Source organism: Macaca fascicularis, chromosome 15 (genome assembly GCF_037993035.2).
Source record: "Macaca fascicularis isolate 582-1 chromosome 15, T2T-MFA8v1.1".
NCBI classification, from domain to species: Eukaryota; Metazoa; Chordata; class Mammalia; order Primates; family Cercopithecidae; genus Macaca; species Macaca fascicularis.
The window spans coordinates 64,439,460-64,466,328 of record NC_088389.1 but is presented as its reverse complement, the minus strand read 5'-3'; the positions used below and the strand labels follow the sequence as shown (position 1 = coordinate 64,466,328).

Here is a 26,869-nt window from a genome sequence, read left to right as displayed (position 1 = left end):
TCTTTAGCCTTTCTATTCCTTGAAAACCTCAGAAAAGCCCCATGTAGTTGTGTCTGTGTCATCCTGAATAAACAGGCTGAATGGAGAGAGGTGGGGAGGTACCAGGTAGACCCTTTCAGGGTCTACAAACACGAATACTAAAATTAGTTTCTAGGATACTGCCAGGTGACAAAATGTCTGAGTAGGAACAGGCTCCAAGAGCACTGTAGTGAGACACTGGATCCCTAAAGCAACAGCCAGTCACTGGAGAAAAATCGGACCCCTTGGGGCTTGGATTTCCTCAAAGACCCACAAGAGAACTCTTTTTGATGGTTTTTTTGCTTAAAATCTTGGGGTTGATGCTGATGTTCACAGTAAGCTCAGAGTCTGTGCTATGCATTCAGCATTTTTTTTTTTTTTTTTTCCAGGCCCTGGTTCTGTTGATTTTCCACAATCTTGCAGCTGGTCACCTTCTGTGTTAGGCATGTGGTTTTTCCTAAGGCTCCCAGTCCTTCGGGCACATGCTTCCAGGAGCCAATTGTTGACCGCCTTGAAATTTTTCACTTGTATGTGCAGATACTGCTCATGCTAAATTTCAAATCCAGGACAAAGGAAATACATTTTCACACTTTCTACTTGTGTCCTTAAGGCAACTGCCCTCCGTGGGCCTCACCATATCCACAGGACACAGCATAAATGCAGGGGACTGTTGACCTTGGTAATACTGGCTTCTCTTTTCTTACCATTGTGATTGTAGAAACCGGCTAAATTGCAGAATTTCTTAGCTCTCCTTTGTAATCAGAGAAAAATTACCCTCGTGTTTTCATCCCTGCTAGCCCTGACTCAATGTCCAGGTGCCACCTCTTGGGAAATAGAGTAGATGTGATGATGTGAGCTGGTGACTGCATAGTTTCTAGAATTGAGTTTTGGAGATTTGGTCTGATTAGTCTCTCTGGCCAATTTGATAAAGAGAAAAGACACTATGATCTTAAATAAATTGTTTATCTTGCCCAGTCATCTCTGCATCATTCATTCAACAAAGATTTAAGAGGCTAAAACCCTTAATGCTTAATGGAGAGGATCAAACCTGTATTCAAAGAAGCTTTGATTAAAAGTGAGTGTCACATGCTCTGTGGAAGGCAGTAAGAACCATCTCTACTTTTCTCCCTCCTGATCTCAGTGAAGCACAGATTCCTTTACTCCGCTTGCTCAGCCCATTCTCTTTGGTTGTCTTTCGTTTTCTCCTCACTCAGAGGTTTTCTTTGCCTTGTTCCTTCCTAGGGAAGCCCTAACCTCCAGGCAGCCACTTTTACTTGCTTGTGAGCCTTTTATACAGCCTCCATTCCCATACCAAGAATCAGATTGGACCAGCTACTCAGGAGGCTGAGGCAGGAGAATCACTTGAGCCCAGGAGTTTGAGGCCAGCCTGGGTAACACAGTGAGACCCTAGAACCACCCCTGATCTGAAAACATAAATTTTAAGAAGAGAAAATCAGTAAATGTACTTTACATTTAACACGCTGCATGAGGAAACTCCTATTAGTAGTATTGCCTTTCAGGCTCTCCACAGCTCTGAATCTTTATCAAGAGTGCTGGGAAATTGAGGCTCCCCAGCTGCCTTCCCCTTCCTTATTTCTCTATCAGTTCCTGCTGCGGAGCAGCCCCTCCTCCTCTTGCTCCCACCACTTTGCCCTTATAACTAATCCCGCTGAATTCTAAGCAGGTGCTCTGCAGAAAATGGGTGTGTCTTGCAAACATTCCAAGCTGCCCACATATGTCTTACTGCCTGAGAAACACATCTAGACAGGCTTCTCTTACCCAAGACAGATTCTACTTGTTGCTCTTTTCGTTTCTTCCAGTTCATGAAGTCAGACGGCCCTCTTCCACCTTCTTGTCCTGCTGTTATTTACCATCACCTGCTCCTCTCCCGAGTTTTTTTCCAAGCCTTCCCTAGATACCACAAATTCCCTGACAGCCACATAATTCTTGGGACAATATCTTTTTGGCCTCTTTTCATCATTTTTAGGGAGGCAGAAACCCCCAGTCCCACCCACCAGTCAAAGAAGTAATCATTAGGTATAATTTGTGGGATCTTTGCAACTTGATTTCCTTTTAACTCTCTCTTTTTCCTAGGACTTCTTCCAGCACTGGAGAGGCCAGGTTTTTCTCCACAGGCATTTGTTTTTACCTGGCACCAATCACTACCACTTGTTTCTCTAAAAATTTGAGCTGATTTTGTTAAGTTCTCAAACACCCCAGGTGCACATCTTAGATATTTCAGCACACACACTTTTAATCAAAGTGTCTTTTGTATACAGTTTTGATCCTCTCCATTAAGTATTAAGAGTTTTAGACTCGCTTTTAAAGCTGAATTCTGTTGTGTCCTCACAGTTTACTGTCAATGTCAAAGCCATGTCAATTCAAAATGACTTGGTGGTCTTGTTTGGATTTTGATGGTTTACTGTGAATAGTTCTACTTTGCATTTCTGCCCTTACAGGCATAAAATGGTCTACAAGATTGAACCATCTCCGGTAAAAGGAATAGCAGTGCTCCAAGAGCCTGTGGTCAGGACGGGAAAGTGTTCATGTTTGTTTTGCTAGTAGATGTCAGCTTCAGTCTTCATAGAAATTGCTTTAAGGATAAACTCCCAAAACCATTGCAATGACATAATTGACCATGGAGATAGCTTCATAGCTATTCTTGGTATCCTTATAAAGAATAATGGTATCCTTACAGTTAATAATGGGTTATAGTGGATCTACAGTATGTTGGGAGGTGTCTGTGGTTAATTTGCTGATTCATTGTTAATGAGTAAGTTCACTTATAGAGTAACTTCCTAACTGACTGGTCTTTGTTCAATAACTTTTTTTTTTTTTTTTTTTTTTTTTTTTTTTTTTTTGAGACGGAGTCTCGCTCTGTCGCCCAGCCCAGGCTGGAGTGCAGTGGCGCGATCTCGGCTCACTGCAAGCTCCGCCTCCCGGGTTCACGCCATTCTCCTGCCTCAGCCTCCCGAGTAGCTGGGACTACAGGCGCCCACAACCGCGCCCGGCTAATTTTTTGTAATTTTTAGTAGAGACGGGGTTTCACCGTGGTCTCGATCTCCTGACCTTGTGATCCGCCCACCTCGGCCTCCCAAAGTGCTGGGATTACAGGCGTGAGCCACCGCGCCCGGCCTGTTCAATAACTTTTATTAAAACATCTGAAAAAGCCAAAAACAAATGCATACCAGTGGTTTTCCTCTAATGAATCGTTCTTGAAAATGTGAATTTAGTATGTATTTTCCCAGATCTCCAAATAAGTGTTTCTCAACTATTTTTTTCCAGTGTATGCCTTCCTTCTGATAAACATGAAAGTCTCTTGATTGTTCCCTAAAACTTCTGATATAACTTTTGGGAGGAGGCTGCCTCCAACTATTTGGAGAGTTAGTACCTGCTGTATAGCCCTAAGAACCAAGAAGATACTGTCAAACTCACTGTTTTGTAGTCTATGTCACACACACACACACACACACAAAGCAGAGATGGTTTTTAGTGTTTGCTTTCCAAATATAAATATATAATTGATAAGCTCTTGAAACTCACTTATTTCTCCCCTCCTCCTGGTGTTTCTGATATATACCTCCCACCTGCTGCAGGATCCAGCCAATTCACCATTTGAGAATCATTGCTCTGGTTGTTATGTTTAAAAAATTAAATCAAGCTGGGGGCTCTGGCTGGAACCTATAATCCTAGCTACTTGGGAGGCTGAGGCGGGGAATCACTTGAGCCCCAGAGTTATCAACAAATCTGGGCAACATAGCAAGACCCTGTCTCTTTAAACACTTTTCAAAAATTAGCACGACCTGTAGTCCCAGCTATGTGAGAGGATTGCTTGAAATTTTTCAAAAATTAGCATGACCTGTAGTCCCAGCTATGTGAGAGGATTGCTTGAGTGCAGGAGTTCGAGACTAGCCTGTGTAATATGGCGAGACCCCCTCGCTGCTGTCTCAAAATAAATAATTAAATCATTTTTTCTCTTTTTTAATAGCATGAATATATCACAAGTTACTCAGTAATTTCCCTATTGAGGTTGTCTCCACCTTTTTTCTTTTTTAAGAGACAGGGTCTCACTGTGTTGCCCAGGTTTCAGTGCAGTGGCTATTCACAGGCACAGTCATGGCACATGACAGACCCAAACTCCTGGTCTCAAGCAATCCTCCTGCTTCAGCCTCCCGAGTAGCTGGGATTATAGCAGCAAGCCACCATGCCCGATTTGTTTCCATCTTTTTAATCATTGTAAAAAGAATGCCCCAATCAATCAATCTTTTTTTTAATGTGATGAGATCTTGCTATGTTGCCCAGGCTGGTTTTGAATTCGTGGGCCCTGCAAGCAGTTCTCCCACCTCAGCTGCCCACGTAGCTGGGATTACAGGCATGTGCCACTATGCCTGGCTAATTTTGTTTTTTACATATGCCCACAGATGAAAGAGCATCAGCCTCTTGGATACAATAGGTTTTCTTTAGTCAGAGGTGTATTAGTAGCTGTCCATCTCTGGTGGATCTTCCAACCACACAGACTCTTAAGAGAAGCTTGAATACACTGTTCATCTTGCACCACATCAGTTAAGGGCAGTACTTTCCTTATATCCTTGTCTTTTAGAGGCGTGTTCTTCAAATTGCAGATTTAAATCCATTAGTAGGTCATGAAATCATTTCAGAGAGTCACTATCAGGGTTGTTCTAATGAAATAGGATAGAAAATATCAGGGAGCATCACATGTAGTAAAAGTATGATTGTTTCACAAAAAAAATTTTTTTTTTTTTTTTTGAGACGGAGTCTCCCTCTGTCGCCCAGGCTGGAGTGCAGTGGCCGGATCTCAGCTCACTGCAAGCTCCACCTCCCGGGTTTACACCATTCTCCTGCCTCAGCCTCCTGAGTAGCTGGGACTACAGGTGCCCGCCACCTGGCCCAGCTAGTTTTTTTGTATTTTTTAGTAGAGACGGGGTTTCACCAAGTTAGCCAGGATGATCTCGATCTCCTGACCTCGTAATCCGCCCGTCTCGGCCTCCCAAAGCGCTGGGATTACAGGCTTGAGCCACCGCGCCCGGCCTCCACAAAATTTTGACTTCAGTTGCAGATCTATAAACACATGTGTCTACAGGGTTATCACATAAAATATATTTCTTATTCTGAGCCACAGTTGAAAGTTTTGAGAAACATACCTTGGGGTTTCTGAGGAAAACATAGTGGTCTGCAAATGTAAATGCTCATAATAAAAATATGCTCAAATAAAAATATGAAGAATTATCTGTCAGTTTTGTATTTTCTCTCTTGGGGTGCCTCTCTCACTGTGAGTTGGGGAGTTGCATCCCACCCAGCCATCGAACATGCTATTGCCCATGAGGCATTTGAGCAGCATCTGGGGACTACAAGGCCCAGCCCTGTCACTTCAAGAACCCCCTGGGTCCAAAGCCTCAGCAAAAAATTTAACATATACATACTCTTCTCTCCATCCCCACCCCACCCTGGCTAGATTCCCTCGTTAGGTCATATGAACTTTTAAAAGAAGATGAAAAACAACATGAGCATTCTAAATGCTTTAGACTATATGTTCCAAATGCACTCATCAACAGACAGGGAACTAAAGCCCAAAGCAACTAACAACAGGTTCTGAATCACAGAACAGGGGACCCAAAACAAAAGCAAGTCGCCAAGTTGCCAACCCTAAGATTTTCTTTATTATCTAATTAAGGTACCATGTGGGAAAACTGGAAAATACAGATTACAAAAAGATTAAAAGTACATACAGTACAAAATTTAGATCATAGCATGAGCATTTTTGTAACTTGCTATTTTTGTGAATATGTTTGCATATTTTGAGTATCTTTCCCACCAATAAATATACCTCTATGTCAGTGTTTTCCATGTTGTTTAGTCTTTCATGGTAGGTACATAATTCATTTCCCTATTGTTTAATATTTGTTTCTAGCTGATGGAAAAAATGATTTCTGAATCACAATTTTTTATGGATTTATTTGGGGATTAAGATATTTTCCTTTTAATTACAATTTATTATTAGTTGTCCACTGAGGCATGAATACCCTAAATGATTTCCTGAATTTGCTCAATAAATCTTTCTTCAATAAATCTCCTGTGCCACTGCCCTTTAAGGCAGTATGAAGTATTTAAAGTCAATGTTCCTTAGTCACATACTTCAGTTTTACAAACAAATTTATAAATGGAGTCGGGGAGGTGGTTCTTTCCTCTTCTATCAATCAGTTTATAAATTCAAGAATATGAATTTCCTTGGTAGCAGTAGTGGCAAGGCAAGCACCTGAGCAGGGTAGGAGTTCACATCACTGTGGCACATACAAGCAGTGTTTCCGAAAAGAAGATGGGGCTGTCATCAGATAGTACATGTATTAAGATTTCATTTTTTAAAGCAAAAAGAATTCTCCACAATTAATTAGCTAATTGAAAAATGTTTATTAAGAATCTATTCTGTTAGATGCTTAATAGACACATTGCTAGGCAATGGAGATAAGGACTGTGTGGGATAAAACAGTCTAATGGGGAAACTGACATTGATAAGTAATCATCCTATTGAATATGTAATGACAAAGGTAAGTGCCCAGAGCAGAAGGGCATGATGCTGTGAGCACTCCGACCTGGACTGGAGTCAGCAGTGACTTCCCCGAGGAAGTGAGACTTGAGCTAAGCTCTGATAGACGAATAGGCACTAGTCAGGTGGGGAGGAATGTTCAAACTTCCTCCAAACAGAGGGAGTATAGCAAATAAAGACTGAAATAAGGCCATTATGATTGGGACACAGAGTAAAGAAAGAAGGCCAGACCTGCAGGGCCTCACAGGCCACAGTAAAGAGACTGATTTTGGGGACTTCTCCTGAAAGCTGTAGGAAGCACTGAAAGTTTTAATCAGGGGGTAACATGACACCTGAATGTCCCAGGGACATCTTTAATTCAACATGTACAAAATCTAATTTAATTATCCCTCTTATTTCCAATTTCTGTAAGTGGCACTACCATTCTTCTAGTTAGTCCATTTAAAACTGCCCTCTTTTTCCGGGCGCGGTGGCTCACGCCTGTAATCCCAGCACTTTGGGAGGCTGAGGCAGGCGGATCATGACGTCAGGAGATCGAGACCATCCCGGCTAACACAGTGAAACCCCATCTCTACTAAAAATACAAAAAATTAGCCAGGCGTGGTGGTACGCGCCTGTAGTGCCAGCTACTCAGGAGGCTAAGGCAGGGGAGGCGGAGGTTGCAGAGAGCCAAGATCGTGCCACTGCACTCCAGCCTGGGCAACAGAGCAAGACTCTGTCTCAAACAAACAAAACAAAAACAAAACAAAAAGACTGCCCTCTTTCCCTTTGTCCTTCATCCAATCAATTATCAATTTATTCCTAGATTTCCCTAATTCTATTTCCGTGGTAACAGATACACTCTGTCAGTATTATTCCTGCTGTCATCATTTCCGTTTAAACCCTCTACCTCTTGCCTGGACTATGATATTAATAGTAACCTTCGAATTGGCCCTACCTCTCCTCCTACCTGCTGTCACCTTTTTCCCCAAACAAACTGAGCATAACCGCCTATGCATCCTTCAGGGTCCACTTTGTCCACCAGCAGTGTGGTGGGTCTCGCCATCCTTTAGGTACTGTCAGCACTTTGACTTCTTTGGTTTCTAATATTAAGTAGCTTGAGTGGTGAGACTGTTCTCCTGTCTTCTGTTTCCTATGATGAGCAGTTAGTGCCTTGCACATAATACTGTTCAATAAGCCTTGATTAGAATGGATTGAGAGCAAGGCTAAAATGGACTCTGCTCCACTTTACTTAGAAAAAGCATTCCCCAGCTGACTTCCACAAAGTCTCCTCAGGCTAGGAAATAGCAGACCAGCTTTGCAATGTGCCCTGTCATGCCCTCACTGTCCAATGCTGTGCTCTGGTACTGCAGAGAAGAGCAGGGATGATGTTACTTTTTAACCTGTAAAGGATATAGACCTTTCTTGAACAGTTCAGAAGAATTAAAACAGAAAATATGGGAGTGACATTAGTGCAGCCTTACCTTAGAAGTGTGAGAGGTACCTTAGAGCTTTGTAATAGGCCAGTGTCTGTAATAGATAAACAGACCCACAGAGAGGCACAGCTACTAATGAGAGGGGGCAAAGGAGTGTTTGTGTGACCTTGACCACATGGATATGGGTGGCAGAGTTCCCTTACTGACTAATTCAGGAATCCTCTAAAACTAGGAGTTTATTGACTTAAAAAGTAGGCATTTGTTGAGGATTAGCCCCAGATGGATTGTTCATGGTACTTACTGAAGGAGCTTTTCTTGTGTCAAAAGGCCTGAACTGTGTTGCTGCCAGCTTGCTTTAAGCCTTGAGTCTTCTTGCAGGGTAGAGGAGAAATTTGGATTCTGAAGTCTCCAGCCATTTAGAAGTAGCAGAGGTGTAGGACCCCTGGACTAAATTGGTTTTAGGACAGGAAGGGAGACAGATATCATTTCATGCACATAGAGTGCTTTCCAGTCTACAAAGCACTGTTAAGCCCATTTTCTTACATTATCCTTGTAACATCTCTGTGAAGTGGGCTGGGGAGATAGCCCTCATTCCATAGATGGGAAAACCAAAGTTGCAAGGCCTGTCAGAAATTGAACCAAAGTCATCCAGGCAAGTGGTAGGCCTGTGATCCCAGCTACTCAGAAGGCTGAACCAAGGGAATCACTAAAGCCCAGGAGTCCAAGAACAGCCTGGGCAACATAGTAAGACCTCATCTCTAATAAATAAATTAATTAAATAAATACATAAATACATAAAATTTAGGAAAGAAGTAGAACCAACATCTTCTGATCCTTAACATGTGCTGTCTCCACCCCCACCATGTTCTAGAAGAGGGAGAAACTGTTTAATAGCACTTGCCACTTAGGTTGAAACTGATTGGCCTGACATCCTCAGCCATTGGCTGAACTTATGCCCCTCTGCTTTTTGTCCACAGAGCCATGGGGGTGTTGATGTCCAAGCGGCAGACAGTGGAGCAGGTGCAGAAGGTGAGTCTGGCTGTGTCTGCCTTCAAGGATGGGCTGCGGGACAGGCCTTCCATCCGACGCACAGGCGAGCTGCCAGGGTCCCGCCGTGGCACTGTAGAGGGCTCCGTCCAGGAGGTGCAGGAGGACAGAGAAGCAGAAGCAGGAACCTCGGCGGTCCAGGAAGAGAGAAGTGCCGGCCGTGCAGCCTGGGAGCGGCTCCGAGATGGGCGCGGCGTGGAGCCTGAGGAGTTTGACAGGACCAGCCGATTCACGCCCCCTGCCTTCATCCGCCCCACCCGGAAGCTGGATGATGACAAACCTCCAGAAATCTGCCTGGAGCCCAGAGAGCCTGTGAGTATCCAGTTAGGACAGGATCCTCAAGCCTTAGCGCATCAGGGAGCAGGACAGGAAGGATGGATGTGGATAAGGTGATCCTCAAAGCCAGAAAAATGGAACTGAGTCCAAAACAATCTTTGAATATCTTCTACAAGAATAAAATGTTTGTTATATCCTGGATTCATCTTTGTTAAAGGCTTGAGGCAGTGGATGATAAAGAATGATGCTCTGGCAGGTATTCTGTCGACTCTCCCCCTCTTCCCCGCTGCTATGGGTTTTCAACCATGGATAGCACTACACTCTGTAGGAGGCATTAGGAAATTTGGGAGGGAGGAGTTTGGGGAGGTCACAACACCAGGTGGCTACTGGTGTTTGGTACCAAGAAAAGCAGGGATGATAAATGCCCTGCAAAGCCTGGAACAATCTCTCACAACAGATTGTTCTTTCTAAAAGTGCCAGTAGCTCCCTGTGCATAAACATGGTCACAAAGACGTGAGCAACTGGAAGGACCTCCTGGTTCTTGTCCTCCAGAAAGAAAACCTCAACAATGGCTTCAGTTGGAGCTGTTCCTCTAGGCTAATCTGGGAAGGCTCAGCCCCATGCAGGCAGCTCTGTGCTTCGTGGCCTTGGAATCTTGCTGCCTATGCTTTCACATCCCTGTTTCCTCCTGCCATCTTTCTGCAGGTTGTCAACGATGAGATGTGTGATGTTTGCGAGGTCTGGACAGCTGAGAGCCTCTTCCCGTGCAGGGTCTGCACCAGGGTATTCCATGATGGCTGCCTGCGCCGCATGGGCTACATCCAAGGAGACAGTGCAGCGGAGGTGATGGAGATGGCCCACACAGAAACAGGCTGGAGCTGCCACTACTGTGTAAGTCTGGACTGCAGGGACAGCAGAGGACTCGGCACTTTTCCTGGAGGCCCAGTCTTAGAACATTTGATTTTAGGCAGTGACCTAAAGAATTTTCCAATGGGCTGGGCATGGTGGCTCACGCCTGTAATCCCAGCACTTTGGGAGGCCGAGATGGGAGGATCACGTGGTCAAGAGATTGAGACCATCCTGGCCAACATGGTGAAACCCCGTCTCTACTAAAAATACAAAAATTAGCTGGGCCTGGTAGCCACGTGCCTGTAGTCCCAGCTACTTGGGAGGCTGAGGCAGGAGAATCACTTATACCTGGGAGGCAGAGGTTGCAGTGAGCTGAAATCATGCCACTGCACTCCAGTCTGGTGACAGAGCAAGACTCCATCTCAAAAAAAAAAAAAAAAAGAATTTTCCAATGGTACATACAAGAGACCTAGAGCTAGGATGGGGTTTCTCAACCTCAGTACATTTTGGGCTGGTTAGTTATTTGTTTGGGGGGCCAAGTGCATTGTAGGATATTTAGCAGCACCCCTGGCCTCAATCCCCTAGATGCCAGTAGCATACATCTCAATGTGAAGGTAGCAAAATCACCCCCGGTAGAGAACCTCTGAGCTAGGAGATTGACTGGGGCCTAATTACTCAAAAGTAATTCTGCTTGGAGCAGTTCTTTCTCTAATAGTCTATAGTTGTCATTCACTGTATCCATCTGAAAACTAACCTGAGATCCTAACTAGCTTGCTTCCAGTAGGGGTAGATCCTATTACAGGAAAACTTCCTAGGCCTCAGATCCTCACTCAGCCTGCCACCTGACTCATAAGCATTGGCGTTTCCTCTTTGAAGTGGTTATTACGTGAATTAAATGACAAAGCTCTATTGATTCAGAACTTCGCAGATTATATATATATGCCTTCTAACTTTTAATGAAGGACGGAGTCTAAGGTTTCCATTGAAAGCCAGATTTATAGCCATTTCTCACTACACCTGAATAGAGTTCAAGTCTTGCCTTATGCATCTGTTGTCTTGCAGATATCGTCATTGTTTATTGATTTCAGAGTGAGGAGCGCCTGCTGATCCCCCTCTTCTTCCTGCTGCTTAGACGAAAGCAGAGATGTGCCACTTTCTAACAAATAACTCTTCCTCTGTGGCTTGTTATGGAACAGTTATTTTCAGCTGCTTAAACACCTGTCCCCCTGGAGTACACTGCAGCAGACCCTGCTGTACCAGCGACCTTCTCCAGTGCCTGTCGCCCCTTCCAGATGCCAGCCTTTCATCTCAGCCACCCTGCTTTGCGATGTACTGCTGCCATAGGACTGGGGTGAAGGGGTCACCTCCCTAACCCCCAGGAACACATGCTGCCTCCCCAGCTTCCTGACACAGTCCTACCATCATTGCCACCATGCTCTACTGGGCTTTTTACAAAGCCTCCTTCCAAGTACCTCTCCTTTCTTTCCTTCCCTTCACAGCCAACGAAGCTGCTGCTTTTTTTTCTTTTTTTTCTTTTTATGAGACAGGGTCTCACGGTGTCACCTGGCTGAAGTGCAGTGGTGCGATCATAACACTGCAGCCTTGAATGCCTAGACCTAAGCAATCCTCCTGCCTCAGCTTCCTCAGTAGCTGGGACTACAGGCACAAGCCATTGCACCTGGCCCCACAGCCAAACTTCTTAAGAGAATTTCATCATCTCCTATGGTTCTTCAACCACCTATAATCTAATCTGACATCTGCATCCATCATTCTGCAGAATTTTCCCTTCCTAAGGTCACCAGTCACCTCCTAATTGTCAAGTCCACTAACCTTTCCTAAGGCATCTTCTTACTTGATCTCTCTGAAGTATTTATTACTTCTTTATTCCTCTCTCTCTCCTTTAGGATTTAGTATTTTTATGAGAATTATTGTATAAGATATGGAAATGAGAGAAAATAGAAAGTCAATAAAATCCCACCTCAGTCATGTAACCACCGTTAACATTACCTCCCACATTCTGCAGCTGTCTTTGCTTGGTATCCAGTACCCTCTTCTCTACTGATTCTCTTCCAGCCTTAGTCTCTGACCATTCTTTCTCGATGCCCTTTGTTAGTTTCTTTTTTTTTTTTTTTTTTTTTTTTTAATTTATTTATTATTATTATACTTTAAGTTGTAGGGTACATGTGCATAACGTGCAGGTTTGTTACATATGTATACTTGTGCCATGTTGCTGTGCTGCACCCATCTACTCGTCATTTACATCAGGTATAACTCCCAATGCAATCCCTCCCCCCTCCCCCCTCCCCATGATAGGCCCCGGTGTGTGATGTTCCCCTTCCTGAGTCCTAGGTAGTACCTTTGTTAGTTTCTTGTCTCAGTCCTGTGTTTCTCAGGGTTCTGTTGTTTAATACTCTTCTTTGCTCACTGCGCCCTCTTTGGGTGACTTCATCTACAGCCACCATCTAAACACTAATGACTCCTATATTTGTGTGTCCAGACCTAAATTTCCTGTCTCTTGCACTTATTCACCTTGATATCTCACAAGTACTTCACACTCATCATGCCCCAAAATGAACTCATCTTTGCCCCCAAACCTGCTCTTCCTCCACTCCTCATCTCTGTGAATAGTCATACCATGCCCCAGTTACTAATCCCAGTTTATTCTCCCTCACGCCTCACATCCAGTGAGTCATCAGGTCCTGTTGATGCCGCCTATAATATCTCTGAAATCTCTCTTCCCTTCTTCATTCTCATGTCTCAGTTTAGCTGCTCATCATTTCTTGCCTGGACTGTTGCAGCAGCCCTCAACTGCTCTCCACACCTGCAGACTCTGCCCCTCTAATCCATCTTCCACACAGCAGCCAGAGATCTGACCACAGCACTCCCCACTTGAAAACCCTTTGGTGGCTCCCTTTTGCCCTCAGAATAAAGGCCTAATTTGAGGGGCTCGATAAAGGGTACTGGAGGTGCTTCATAGTAGGCCCCCTCCTTCCCTCACACACATACACACGCACACACACGTACTCCAAGCCCCAGCCACACTGAACACATCTCACAGTGTTACACACCACTGTGGCACCCAGTATATACTAGGTGCTCAGTAGGTGTTTGTTGAAAGTATGGTTTGAAAGAAAAATACAACTATTATATATTAGTTTTTAAAAAGTGTTATGGAAGAAAGAGAATGGTTTGAGTTTTTTATGAGATCCACATATGAATACTCATGAAATATCTGCTCTTGTACTTTGCTGGTATTTCAGAGGAAGAAAGTAACCTTATACTAGAAAGGATCTTTGATAGTTTAAAGACTGTATGGTTAAGTCAACAAAATAAGATATCAGTGCTCCTTTGGAATTAAAATTTCTGTGGCACCACAAAAAAACGCATTTGGCTTTAGGAGCCTTGTAATGATGGCATCTTTTAAAACCATTCTGGAGTTATTTAAAGTGATACAACCCACTTTGTATCCAAGTGGGCCAGCACCACTTGGAGCAGAGCTAGGATTAAACTTTTTTTTAACTAAAATACATTTTTAGCACAGCCTAACACAGAAGCCAAGTAGATAAAAGGGATGGAGATGGAGCCACTCTGGTTGATGGAGACAGGGATTCACAACCTGCCTACTCACTAGCCCCCTTATTCCATGCAGCAGCTTCCTAAGGCACTTCCAAGAAATCCCTAGGTTAGCTCAGAGGAGACAACCACTGTTTTAGTAAAGGGGCTCAGTGCTGGAGTCAGGATATCTGAGTTCTCGGGAAGATTCTGCCCCAGAGTAAAGACAACTCTGGCCAAGTGCTTTCCCCTCTCTGGGGCCTCACTCTCATTGATTGTGACTAGGAGGCTGGGATTAGATGATCCTGGAATTGCTTTCCAGCTGAAATTCTATTTCTAGCCTCCTTGACCCTGGCCTTTCTTACTGGCCTGTATGGCCACCGACTCAGCTCTTCCTTATTTTCAGGACAACATCAACTTGCTGCTGACTGAGGAGGAAATGTACAGCCTCACGGAGACCTTTCAGAGGTGTAAAGTCATCCCTGGTAAGGTTGGGTGGTGCTACTTGGATGGAGAGGGGCCGGGCAGATTTCTCCTTCATGCTTTCTAGGATGAACCACGAAAGGAGTGTTCCATATTTAGTGGGTAGAGGGTAAATGGGTCCTTGTTCCTGAGTTGTTAGCCAGCAGAGTCACCCATCCCCTGTCGCAGCCTGGGTAACCCTGGCCATAGGAGGCAGAGACTCAGCAAGAGCTGTGGGTGTGGGGGCCCCAAGGGTGCCCTGGAGGTGATGGAAGTGCCCTAAGGCTGAAGAAGGATGGGCATGGCCAGCACGGGGTGCCTCCCACAGATTGCTCCCTGACACTGGAGGACTTTCTGCGCTACCGTCACCAAGCAGCCAAGCGGGGGGACCGTGACAGGGCCCTGAGTGAGGAGCAAGAAGAGCAGGCGGCCCGCCAGTTTGCTGCCCTGGATCCTGAACATCGAGGCCACATAGAGTGGCCTGACTTCTTGTCCCATGAGTCCCTCCTGCTTCTGCAGCAGTTGCGTCCCCAGGTGAGGGCCAGCTGGGGCAAATGTTTCTGGGATACTGGGTGACAAGGGCCTGGGAGGCATGCTGGGCAGGTTGGGGGAGCACTGGGTCCTGCCCGAGCAGGGACCAGAATCAGGAATGGGCTCAGGTTCCATCCAGTGATGGATGATCTGCTGCCCAGGCTGAGGAAACTGTGTGAGAAAGACTGACCTGCCCTGGGCCGTACTGGAAGTGTTGGTGCCTCCAGAAAGGCTCTGGGCAGTTTCTAAGGGAGGTTGCAAAGGTGGTAATGGAGGTAGGATTCTCTATGACCTGGCAGTTTACAAGATATCTCCACCTCTAAGATCTTGTCTCTTCTTCCCCAGAACTCTCTGTTGAGGCTTCTGACAGTGAAGGAGCGGGAACGAGCCCGAGCCGCCTTCCTGGCACGGGGCAGTGGGAGCACCATCAGTGAGGCAGAGTGCCGCCGGGCCCAGCACTCTTGGTTTTACAAACAGTTCCCAGAGGCTCCTTCCTGCAGTGTCAGGTCTGCTCCTTACCAGTCCCAGTCCCCACTCAGCCTCTTCTCCTCCCTTTTCCATGCCAGTGGCCCTTCCATACCTCCCTGCTCCCCCTGCCAACAGCTGAGAGAGGAGCCTCCTGTGCATTAGGTAGAGGACGGTGATGCCTACGGGCCAGGACATAGGGCAGCCTCTACCTTCAACTCAGTGTTGCCACACGTCAGAAGAGCCTGGATGAGTGTGTCCAGAGCCTTGGGCTTACCAGAGTTTGGGAGGGGCAGGCATTTCACTATCTCACTCCTAACCATGTGTCCTCTGCCCAGCAGTATCAGCCATGTGGGTCCCATTGCAGATAGCAGCCCAGCCAGCAGCAGCAGCAAGAGTCAGGACAAGACCCTGCTGCCCACAGAGCAGGAGTCCAGGTGAGTAGGACCTCCTCACCTGGCCATTTGTACCCTCTGAACCCCCACAAAACACACAAGTAAGAGAGGGTATTACCCACTCCCACTCCAAAACAGCAAGCGCCCACGCAAGAAACCGGGCTCCAAGAGGGCACATTTGACCCAAGTCTATAGGACCAGCCAGCTGGTCTGTTGGCTTGGTAGCACAGCCAGCCATAACCAGGTCAGGCATGAGCCAAGCTTCCCTGAGTTTTGTGTAGCCCAAGCCATGCTGCCCCAGGATCAGGGCTCACGCGTCTTCAAACCAGCCTCATGACCCTGTTCTTTGCTTTCACTCCAGATTTGTGGACTGGCCTACCTTCCTGCAAGAGAATGTCCTCTACATCCTGGCTGCTCGCCCCAACAGCGCAGCCATTCACCTGAAACCCCCAGGATAGCATGGAGCAGAGAAGCTCAGTTTGAGGACAGTGACGTCCTCTCCCCTCTCTCCTTTCTCCCTTCCCCCACCAACCTCTGGCACTGAGACTCATGGGGTTGGGACACTGCCAGCGTCTTAATTTGTCACTAAGCTTTATGGCACTGAAATCACCATTCCCCTCACAACAGAGGCAGTGAATGCATTGCCACAAGGAGAAGCCCTGGGAGCTATGGCAGCATCCTCTCCTGGACCATCCCTGCCCCACATCATAGATGGGACCTGCCACCACACTTACACACACGCACACATGCTGCCCAGCTGTCCATGCCATCAGAAGCCTGGTTCTTTTTGGTTGAGAAAGGACCAAAGTCCCTTTGTGAAGCCCCTGATATAGAGGAGGAGGTCTCTACTCACCCCTTCTATAGGCCAGTTCTAATTTCCAATAGACAAATCTCCGGCCAAATCATTCTTAATAAGGGGCATGTCAGATTCGCATGCCTGCCTAGAGATCCTAGAGATCTTAACGGGCCCCACTTTCCCCACTGAAAATCCCTTCTGCGGTGAGCTGCTGTTACTAGTAGGTGTGTATTATGTACCTCGGCTGTACTGAGTTGGGAAAAGAGTTAAACATCACCACTGAAGTTCAGCCCTTTATTTATTTAAATTCCAATTCCTGGTGACAGAGAAGGCAACTAGCCTGGAGAATCCTGACTGGAAGAGGAGGAGGCAGCCCCTCCCAGGGACTCAGGATTCTAGGAACCTCTCAGTCAGGTTACCTGAGTCCAAAAGTCTTTAGCAGGGGTCGGGCGCGGTGGCTCAAGCCTGTAATCCCAGCACTTTGGGAGGCCGAGACGGGCGGATCACGAGGTCAGGAGATCGAGACCATCCTGGCAAACACGGTGAAACCCCGTCTCTACTAAAAAATACAAAAAACTAGCCGGGCGAGGTGGCGGGCGCCTGTGGTCCCAGCTATTCGGGAGGCTGAGGCAGGAGAATGGCGTAAACCCGGGAGGCGGAGCTTGCAGTGAGCTGAGATCGCGCCACTGCACTCCAGCCCGGGCGACAGAGCAAGACTCCGTCTCAAAAAAAAAAAAAAAAAAAAGTCTTTAGCAGGATAGTCAAAAATCAAGGTGAGCCTTCTTGGCCCCTGTTTTTCAGATGGTAGCTCATGGCCCAGGGCCAAGGGGACCTGAATGGAGCAAACACACCGGCGGGAGCCACAGCCTCTGTGTTAGATGCTTCACCCAAGTCACCAACCACAGAGACTGACGAGAGCACGCTCTGGAGGAAGAGAGAACGGGGCTCATGCTTCCTCACTGTTCCAGCTCAACTCACTGTAGACACCTTCCACAGCCCAAGAAAGATCTGCAGAGCCCTGAGCGGGGACTCTTTCAGCCATCCTGACAAAGAGGATAAGAGGCTGGGGCTCTGCAGAGAAGGTCCTGGGAAAGCCTTACAGAAGGAGAAATTTTCCCCTTCTCCCTGTCACTGAGACACGGCTTGAGTGGCTGCTTCTCCTCACTGCTAACCACATGTCCTTTGCCACCAGGCTAGGGCCTGGGCCTGGCATGGAAGGCCTTTTGGGGCAATCAGAGGCTGCTACAAGAGCACCAAGCCTGGCCTCCAAGCCCCAGCCCCCGCTTCCTAAGTACTCATCAAATTCAAATTCTTCAGTCTGTGTGTTATGGCTCATCTTGGCCGGCCGTGGGATCCATGTTCTAGGCTTCTGTTTCCAACCTAATGACTTAGGCATAGCCACATCTGACTACCAAGAGTTATTCAAAAGGGAGTGGAGCACAGTTATGCAGAAGCAAACACATCTTCATTGCTCAAGGCCCTTGTGCTAAATCAGGTGCATACAGAAGAAAGCACACACTGCTCAGTGCTGAATGTTTTGAGGAAAGCAGGGAGCTGCAGCCAGGGGCTTCATGAGAGCCCTGTGTAGTCTCCTCCTGTAGGAATCGCCTTTAGCTGGAAGCAGGGGAGCTGCTGGGGTTGTATTATTTGGATTGAAATGAAGCAGACAGGAGATAAATCTGGGCTCAGGTGTATGGCCCACAGCTTTTAGAAATACTCTTCAGCCATCCCCCAGGATTGAGCCATAGGAGGGGCCATTATTCAGTCTAGTCAAAAAAACAAAGCACAGGACTCCTGGGCCTAAGAACTGCATCTGAAGCAGCCAGGCCTGGGGTTTTGCACTGAGATTAAAGCACATTAAGCACAGGGGCTCTTACCTACTCCCCTGGCAAATCGTCTCCTGTGCCAGTGGCCTTGGGCTGCTCAATCTCACAGGGCATTTTGAGTAGAGACAAGCTCTGGGCTTTGAGAGCTGAACAGCATTTTTCTCCTGCCTCATCAGTCACAGGGACTGGAAGTCCATCTTGTTCCCTGATCCTTCACAGATCAAGGTGATGCCTACCTCTTTGGAGCTGCTGTCTCTAGCTCTCTATGGGTGAGGGAGGAGAGTCAGTGGGCCAGGTCAGGCCTGCCATATTCCAGGGCCTGGCAAAGCAGCCCCGGAGTTCTTCCACAACAGGAGCAGGCCCATTTGGGATCACCCTTCTCCCTATTCGAGAAGAGCAAACTTCCTGGGTGAGGGCCTGCTACTGAGATCCCAGGGGCCACTTCCCCCAGCAAAGAATAGAGTTCCCAGCCCACAAGAGTCCCAGGAAGCAGGAAAGCACGAAGGAGCAGCCTGCCTCTTCTCCACAGGCAGTCATCTAGCTTTTTACCAAAGGGGAAGTGCCATTGCTCCCCAAGTCCAGAGTTGCAGAAGCCCTGCCCCAACCCCCTGTCCAGAATCTCCCTTTGCAGTGTTCTAATCCCCAGAGCCCCTATGCGGTATGTATAGAGATGTTAAAAACATTCAGAAACCTAGTGAAGCCCATTTTATTTTCAACCCCTCCCGTCACTGTGACTCTGAAATTCTGCCAAGTACAAATATTAGCGACTGACTCTAATAAGGTATGAGAAAATGTTTCAGTCTTCTTGGCTACCCAAAATTGAGATCAGTGTTTCTAACCAAGGAAGGCCTGGGTTACAGACAGGCTCCTCTGAAGCCCACTTGCCTAAGTGTTTTCACCTCGCATTCCTCTTGCCCACCTTCAGATGTGAATGAAGGGGCAGCTGGATGATGTGGCAGAGCTGCAGGGACTGAGGGTCAGCTGAGCAGTGGCCCTGGCTACGAAACCAAGTCTCCTCCTTGGCTTCCTCACCTGAGCCCAGCCTTAGCCTTCCCCCAGCAGAACACTTGAGCAGCGGCCCCTAGGGTATCCCAGGGATGGAGTAGTCCCCTCACTCTAGGTACTGATCTAACCCTCAAGTGCCCCTCTTCGTTTGAGGACAGCTGCAGTAGAAACCATGAGGACATTGCCTCTTTCTGCCCTCAGCCCAAGTACCTGGGGCTAGCAGGGCAGATACTGGCCTTTCTGGCCCTGCTTCTCCCTATGGGATGTCACCCTGACATTGCTTAAGTGGCCAAGTCTTAGGGTCCCCTTATTCCTGTCACCATTATGGAAAGCACAGAATTAAACTGCCTGGGAAGAGGACACCTCCCTGGGGAGTGAACCCCAGGGTTATACCCAGGACTCATAGCCCAAAGCACAACCATTGCAGGTTTCACAGCTTCAGTCAGAGTGGTGCCAGGAAGCCCAAAAGTTGAGAGGGAAGGTCAGCAGAAGCTGCCTGGCAGGGCCTCAGGCCAGCTAGACCCACCCCAGAGCCAAGAGAAACTTCAAGCGGGACTGAGAACTGGTAGCTGGCTCTAGTGATCCTGCAACCATGTTCCCTTCAGACCAGCAGAGTGAAGGCAGATAGATGTGTGGCCCTAAAAGGCAGAATAGTTTTGATGCCAGAACTTCAGGACATCCTGGCAGTACCTGTCACCACAGTCCCTTTTTACCCCTCCTCTATTTATAGTGAAATAAAATTCCTATTTTCTTTTTTTTTTTAATTTTTTTTCTTTTCCTTATTTCAAGCTCTTGTCTGAAAAATTGCTACTTTCTCCTACTACTTAGTTTGAATTTGCCCAGGATATCTCTCTGGGCCCCTGGCTGCAACCCAGACAATGGCGAGATCTCCTGGAGTGGAGAATATTCACGCATCGTGCCTGTTCCTGACAGCTCAGCCCTGGAGTGGGGTGGGACTGGGCATTTTCTCTGCTGTTGCTTTTCTGCTGCCACTATTTTTGGCAACCTTGGAAAGAAAACAAACAGGTTACAGAATTTCTACTAGCACTAAGGAAAAGCTTTTTCCCTCTGGGCCACATGCCCCAGTGACCCAGAGCATGGAAAGGGAGTCAGCCCTAGTCTGGGCCCGTGACTAAGAAGCCCAATCACATTCCAGTTTCTATAGCACTGGGTAGGTACAACCCACAGTTGAGAACATTGAGTTATAAGTAGCTAGGCCTTTCCATAGCCATGGTGACACAAAGGCCCTCAAGGTTAGCCTCCTGCCATCATGGGTTGTCCTGTGATCTGTCCCCCAGCCAAACCCAAGCTTGTGAGAGGGACTCGGAACACTTGAGTAACACTGGGGAATCCAACGCGCTCTGGTCCCTCATGCCTTCATGTGCTTTTCTGCGGAAGGTAACTTGAGAGTAAGCTGAGGGGAACGTCCCCAAGACCTGTCTCCCCGTCTCTACAGCTGCATGCTCCTCTGCGTGGCCCAGGCTTCACAGCACTCCAGAAGAAGCTGATGCCCTGAGGCTGGGCACAGTGGAAATCATAATAAAGCGATTGTAATGCTCTATTGGCTTCCCGTTTCTTGTTGTTTGGGGAAGCTGCCATTTCTGTGTGGTTTCCCATTGTTGACCAATCCCCGGGTCTGAGTATAAGACGGGCAGCTGCGGCTGCCAGGAAGGACACAACATGCTGTGACTCTTTCTAGAGTTCTCCTGGCCCTGAGCTTCCCAAAAATCAAGAGATGGGTAGAGGTAGGGGCACCACACATACAGATACAGAGATACTGATATTTCTGTATCCAGCACAGATACGGAGCGGAAACAGGAGCACTGAAGTGGGGAGCCAGAGCTTTCAAAGAAATTGAGGATGAGGTCATAAGGTCTCCGAAGCTGTCTGCTATGTGTTGTCTCTGCCCTGTGCCATGCCCCAGGGCTAGTTTTAGACACTTCCAAGTTCCTCCTGAGCTAAAAGTAAGGAAACTCGTTGGCTATTTTCTCCTGGTCTGAGTGTTTCCTCCCCATTTTGACAAATTGCTTTAATGTAATATGATAGGGTTGGGAAAGTTAAGATTGGAGATGCCATTTGGAGGACTATGGGATCCTCATTCATCCTTTTTATCTGGTGAGAACAGAGCCAGTACCTATAGGTGAGAAAGCATTTCTAGGCTATGGATCAGAGGCCCATACTCTACCTCCAAAACCAGAGAAGATCCCAAGTACAAGTCATCTCTAACATTTTTTGAGCACTTACTATGCACTTGGCAGTGCTTTGCATAGAGTCACTAATCTTCACAATAACCCTATGAGATTTTTATTGCAGGTGAGAAAAATGAGGAACAGAGACCCCATGTTTCCCAAGGTTACACAACCACACAGGAAGTAGGGGAACCAGGCAGTTTGCCTTCAGAGGACATGTTCTTAGCCACTTTGTTGTGCTTCCTGTCAAAGCTTACCTCAAAGGAACCACTGCTGTGTAAGCCAGCATCTCCCCTCTCCACCCTGGGAATAGACACAGGTAACCAGGCCTGTATCCATGGCACTGATTTCTTACCACTGCACAATTCACCCCACCCACTCATGCGGCTCCCACACCTCTCCTCCCTGAAGTCTTCCCATGGGGTCCACCAGACTGAGAGCAGATTAATGACATCCCACCAGCCCTTTGTCCTTGTCTCCAGGCTCAGTAAAGCTAAGCATTGGGACAGAAAAAGAGGCATAAAGGCTGGGTATCTGTGGGCCCGAATGAATAAGGTTTCCCTGCCCTCAGTTCAGCAGTCCTGGCTGGAGCTTTAGACCCTCTGAGGACTGTTCCTCCCACCAACTGCCACTTGCTCCCAGGACTGGCTGGGGTCTTGATTCCACACAAACCTCCACTCATCCTGTCCTGCTCTGGTTCAAATGCATTTCCTCTTTCTCCCTGGGGAGAGTCATTCCTTAAAAGAATCAATGGCTGCTAAATTTGCTAAACACGGAGTAGTGCTCTCTCCAACCCCACCCTGTCTAAGGGTTTCTTGGAGGTTGACTTTGCTGAACCTCAGTTTCCTCAACTGTAAAATCTGTAGGACAGTCCCTGTCTTGTCAGCCTCCTGGGCTGGTTAACTGAGGAAAGAGTTTTGTAAGAGGAGAGAGCTTTACAGACTGTAAGGCACTGGGTAAGTAGAAAGGATTTCTGCTCCAGCTGAAAGCTGTGAGTGTATCATCTCCACCCTCCCACAGTCCCAGGCATAGCTGGATGGTGGGGTGGTGGGTACCGTGATTGCCTCTGTCCAAAGTGCTGAAGTCACAGCCAAGCCAGCTGAGGACCTTCAGTCCCTCCTTGTCCCACCTTTGAGTGAACATCAAGTACAGAGATTTCCAAGCCCAAAGAGTATCCTAAAATTGAGAATGTATTGCAAACAAATTTATTTTATTTCAAGTATCTTTGTTTAAAATGAATACAGCTCTCCATTCAAAATTATAACAAGTACAAATGAACAAGAGGTGATTTAGCAGCTCAGTGAGAAAAGAGCCTTAACTCGGTATAGGTGAACAGTATGAGGTGGCTGCCAAAAAATAAACTGGTGGGCCAGGTGTGGTGGCTCACGCCTGTAATCCCAGCACTTAGGGAGGCCGAAGCAGGTGGATCTCCTGAGGTCAGGAGTTCAAGACAAGCTTGGCCAACATGGTGAAACCCTGTCTTTACTAAAAATGCAAAAATTAGCCAGGTGTGGTGGTGCACACCTGTAGTTCCAGCTACTCAGGAGGCTGAGGCAGAAGAATTGCTTGAACCCAGGAGGCAAATGTTGCAGTGAGCCAAGATCACGCCATTGCACTCCAGCCTAGGCAACAGGGCAAGACTCTGTCTCAAAAGAAAAACAAAACAACAAACACACACACACACACACACAAACTGACATATTCTGAGCCTATGTGGAAAGAAGTTCAGAGTCAGAGGAGGGAGGCAGGTCGGCTCATTTGTACCCTGCACCAGCTCTCCTGGAAAAAGCTAATCATAACTGGGCACCACAAACTGAAACCCACTCAGGCGAACATGATCTTAGTGGGTAGAACTGAGAAAGGCAGGGGATGAACCCATGAAGGAATGGGTCCTGGAGAGAAGCAGATTTGAAGGATGCAGATGGTGACGTTTGGCAGATGGGCCAATGAGGTCAGTGTGGTCTCAAGGACAGGGCTAAGATGAAATGTGAACGCTATGGAGAGGCAGATTTCTGCTCAATAGGACCAAATATAACTGGTTACCAGGAAAGGCAGTGGAGCTGTATTAAGCATGTGACAGAAATGCTGATTTCGGGGTGGGGTGACTTCAGTCCTCTTGAGACCTGAGATGCCAATAAACAGTTAAGCACATTCTGTGCATACCCGGTGCTAAGCCCAGGTGAGCCAGGAGGAGAAGATTCATGACTGTAAGAACCCACATAAACCCAAAGTTTTGGCATCAAAATCGAGAACTTTTAATTTTTTTAGTTCACAGGTGGGCTCTTGGGCGCTTGCCTCTAGAACCTGATGTTGCGCGCCCTCTGCTGGTTATCCCTAACATTGCGCTCTCATCCCAAGGCAGGAAATTACCCCCTCTGAACCCTTTTGGTGCTGGTCAGCCATAGGTTCAGAACACGCAGGGAGACACCAGCGAATATCACGGAGTTAGATCCCGGAGTGTTCAGTTAGTTCAGTATAGGATCAGAACTGAATCTGAAGATGAATTCAAGTATTTTTTTTTTTTTTTTTTTGAGACGGAGTCTCGCTCTGTCACCCAGGCTTGAGTGCAGTGGCGCCATCTCAGCTCACTGCAAGCTCCACCTCCCGGGTTCACGCCATTCTCCTGCCTCAGCCTCCCGAGTAGCTGGGACTACAGGCGCCGCCACCTCCCCCGGCTAGTTTTTTTTTTTGTATTTTTTTAGTAGAGACGGGGTTTCACCTAAACCCCGGATGGTCTCGATCTCCTGACCTCGTGATCCGCCCGTCTCGGCCTCCCCAAAGTGCTGGGATTACAGGCTTGCGCCACCGCGCCCGGCCAAATTCAAGTATTTTTAATCAAAATTAGGGCTCAGCCATGTCTAGGAGGAGGGTTTGGGCAGAGGCTGGATTTGGGGAACTGTTTCTACCAGGACAATAACCAGGTTGTGTCTCAGGCTGAGGTCAAAGTTGGGATTCAGCGTAGGACCAAAGTCTGGGCCTGGGTGTCAGCATGAAGCATGTATCAGGTGAGACGCTCAGAGTCTGATCACAGGAGAGAGGCCGTCTGCAGCCAAGGTGATGGGTCAATGTGGCATTCCTACGCCCAGGAAAAAGCATCAGGTAATGAGTACCCAGTCACTGGAGAACTCAAGAACAAACAGGGAGACTGCCCAGGGGAGAGGTATGAGGGACAGGGGACAGAAAGAGATAGTCACTCTTTTTTTTTTTTTTTTTTTTTGAGAGGGAGTCTCGTCTCACTCTGTCAACCAGGCTGGAGTGCAGTGGCGCGATCTCGGATCACTGCAACCTCTGCCTCCTGGGTACAAGCGATTCTCTTGCCTCAGCCTCTTGAGTAGCTGAGATTACAGGTACGCGCCACAACACCTGGCTTTTTTTTTTTTTTTTTTTTTTTGTATTTTAGTAGAGATGGGGGGTAGTCACTAATTCGTAAGGCCCTCCTAACTTTAAGGATGGTGATGGCTAGGCCAAGGAGCCCCCTTTTCCTCAGTATTCTAGTATCCCATTATTCTAGTCTTGGTTTCCTGTAAAGCCCCCGCTTCTGCTCCCACACACACACTAGTACTACCACATACATATCATAGGTACAACTGGGGGAGAGAAGTGGTCCAAGGGCCAGTTCTGTCACTGCAGAGAGCTGGCAGTTGTGAGGGTAGTCTTCCTTCCCCACAGGATTCTCTGTTTCTACTGGCAACAGGGCCTGGCAGCCTCCCACACCCAGATCTTAGCAACCATGGGAACCCCTGGCAACCGCTACCATGGTGACAAGACAGGGAACTGAAAACAGGCTGGGGGCACTTCCTCTGCAGCCTTTGGGATGTGAGCAGGATAGGGGCTCCCTTCCCTATACAGTCTGGGAGGGAACATGTGCCTCTGTCTAAAACACCTCCTCACTGGCACCCACCCCCACCCCTGCCCACGGGTTCCGGTTCCCTCAGGGTGAGGAAATGAGGGACACCTAGGGTTATGACGTCTCCAAGGGGAGGGAGGGTGAGTGGGGGCGTTTGGCACTGGCATGATCGCAGATGCGTGCATACGCTGGCAGACATGGTGTCAATGTGTCAGCGGCCACATACCTCATCCACTCTTTGTCATGTAGACACATGCCCGCACAGTCATTTACTCACACATGTACACTGACTCAAAATCATATACCTACAACATATAACAGAATCAGGCACACCACCACACAAAAATAACTGCACAGATCCACTCACAAATCACATTACCAGTATCACACTATAAATAACTCCCAATCAGACTCACAGATTTACAGATGCACTCACACTCCCAGCATCTGTGAACATGTAGAGTAATGGTTAACTTGGTTGAGTTAACCAAGTTAACCATTGGTTGGGTATAAACTACATGCCCAGCTCAGAACTAAGTGCACTACCTGTGTTACCTTAATTAACCCTCTCAACAACCCCCTGAGGCACCAATCCCCATTTACAAAGGAGATGAGGTGCCAGTGTGGTGTGTAAGCTCACAAGGTGCATAGACTCCAGACCACACTGCCACGGTCCATGCCACACTGAGCACCACACACACTTGACACCCAGGACAATGGGACTGAAGGCAGGAACTGCGGACTAGGCAAACAGTGGAGTCCGTGCCACCAACACCTAAAGGCACAGTCCCGCACCCTCAAAGGTCCGAGCCTACACTTTAGAATTAGCAGGGGCCAGGTAAAGGCTGGTGACTAAACTCTCTGCCTCCGTGTTGGCACAGGGAAGGTTGGGGGAGGCAAAAGAGACAGAACTGGAATAGGAAGAAGGAGAGCCACCCACAGCCTGGGCCCCACAAGTCTGGAGGTGGGAGAGAGAGAGCCCCCAGATCTGAGGAGCCAGCAGCGGTGCAGGGCCCCTCACCCCACCTCACCCATCTCTGTGTCACACTAGTCCATCCCTCCTCCCCACCCTCCCCCTTCCTCACTCCTCCTCACCCCATCTCTGTGCCTCATCCTTTCGTTGCTCACCCTTCCTCATCCCCCACCCTGACTCCCCGCCCCTCCCCAGCCTTTCTTTCCTCTGCCCTCCTTACTCCCACCCTATCTTTCATCTGCCCCATGCCCCTCCCCTCCTCATCCCCCTCACCCCATCTCCCCATCCTCTCACCACTCCCTCTCCCTACCTACCCTCCCTCAACCCCATTTCCCCAAATTCCTCATGCTCCTCATTCCCCCACATTCATCACCCATCTCTGCTCCCCTCCTGGCCCCCAACCCCACTTCCTCTCCATCCTCCTCTCACCCCAAGTCTCTTTCTTCCTTCACACCTCATGCCCCTTTACCCTTGGGAGCCCCATAGTGACTCCTGGCACGAAGGCAGGTAGTGAAGAATCTGCAGAACTGACCCCAGGACCCTGGCCCCCTCCCTGCTCTGCTCTTGGCCCAGGTACTCAAGCCGCAGTTTCTAGCAAGACCTCATGGGTGTCCAAACTCTGTCTCTGGAAAATGGGAAAGAAAGAAGTAAAGGAGAGCTT

At 47.8% G+C, this 26,869-nt stretch overlaps 1 protein-coding gene across 19 annotated transcripts in view; it reads left to right on the top strand.

Annotated features, from left to right (window-relative positions):
• PHF24 (PHD finger protein 24) overlaps positions 1–20,758 on the top strand; it is a 294,972-nt gene extending 274,214 nt beyond the window's left edge. For 7 of the 19 annotated variants that reach the window (XM_074017237.1, XM_074017238.1, XM_074017236.1 and 4 more), the window contains 7 exons: positions 8,973–9,354; positions 10,024–10,209; positions 14,126–14,204; positions 14,510–14,715; positions 15,058–15,218; positions 15,519–15,614; positions 15,934–20,758. In XM_074017237.1, the coding sequence (XP_073873338.1) occupies positions 8,973–9,354; positions 10,024–10,209; positions 14,126–14,204; positions 14,510–14,715; positions 15,058–15,218; positions 15,519–15,614; positions 15,934–16,030 (1,207 nt within the window). In that variant the 3' untranslated portion in view covers positions 16,031–20,758. Of the gene's footprint in view, positions 1–8,972; positions 9,355–10,023; positions 10,210–14,125; positions 14,205–14,509; positions 14,716–15,057; positions 15,219–15,515; positions 15,615–15,933 lie in introns of all 19 variants that reach the window. The other 12 variants (XM_045373422.2, XM_074017235.1, XM_045373425.2 and 9 more) reach the window with 3 other exon arrangements.
• Positions 20,759–26,869: the final 6,111 nt, after the last annotated feature.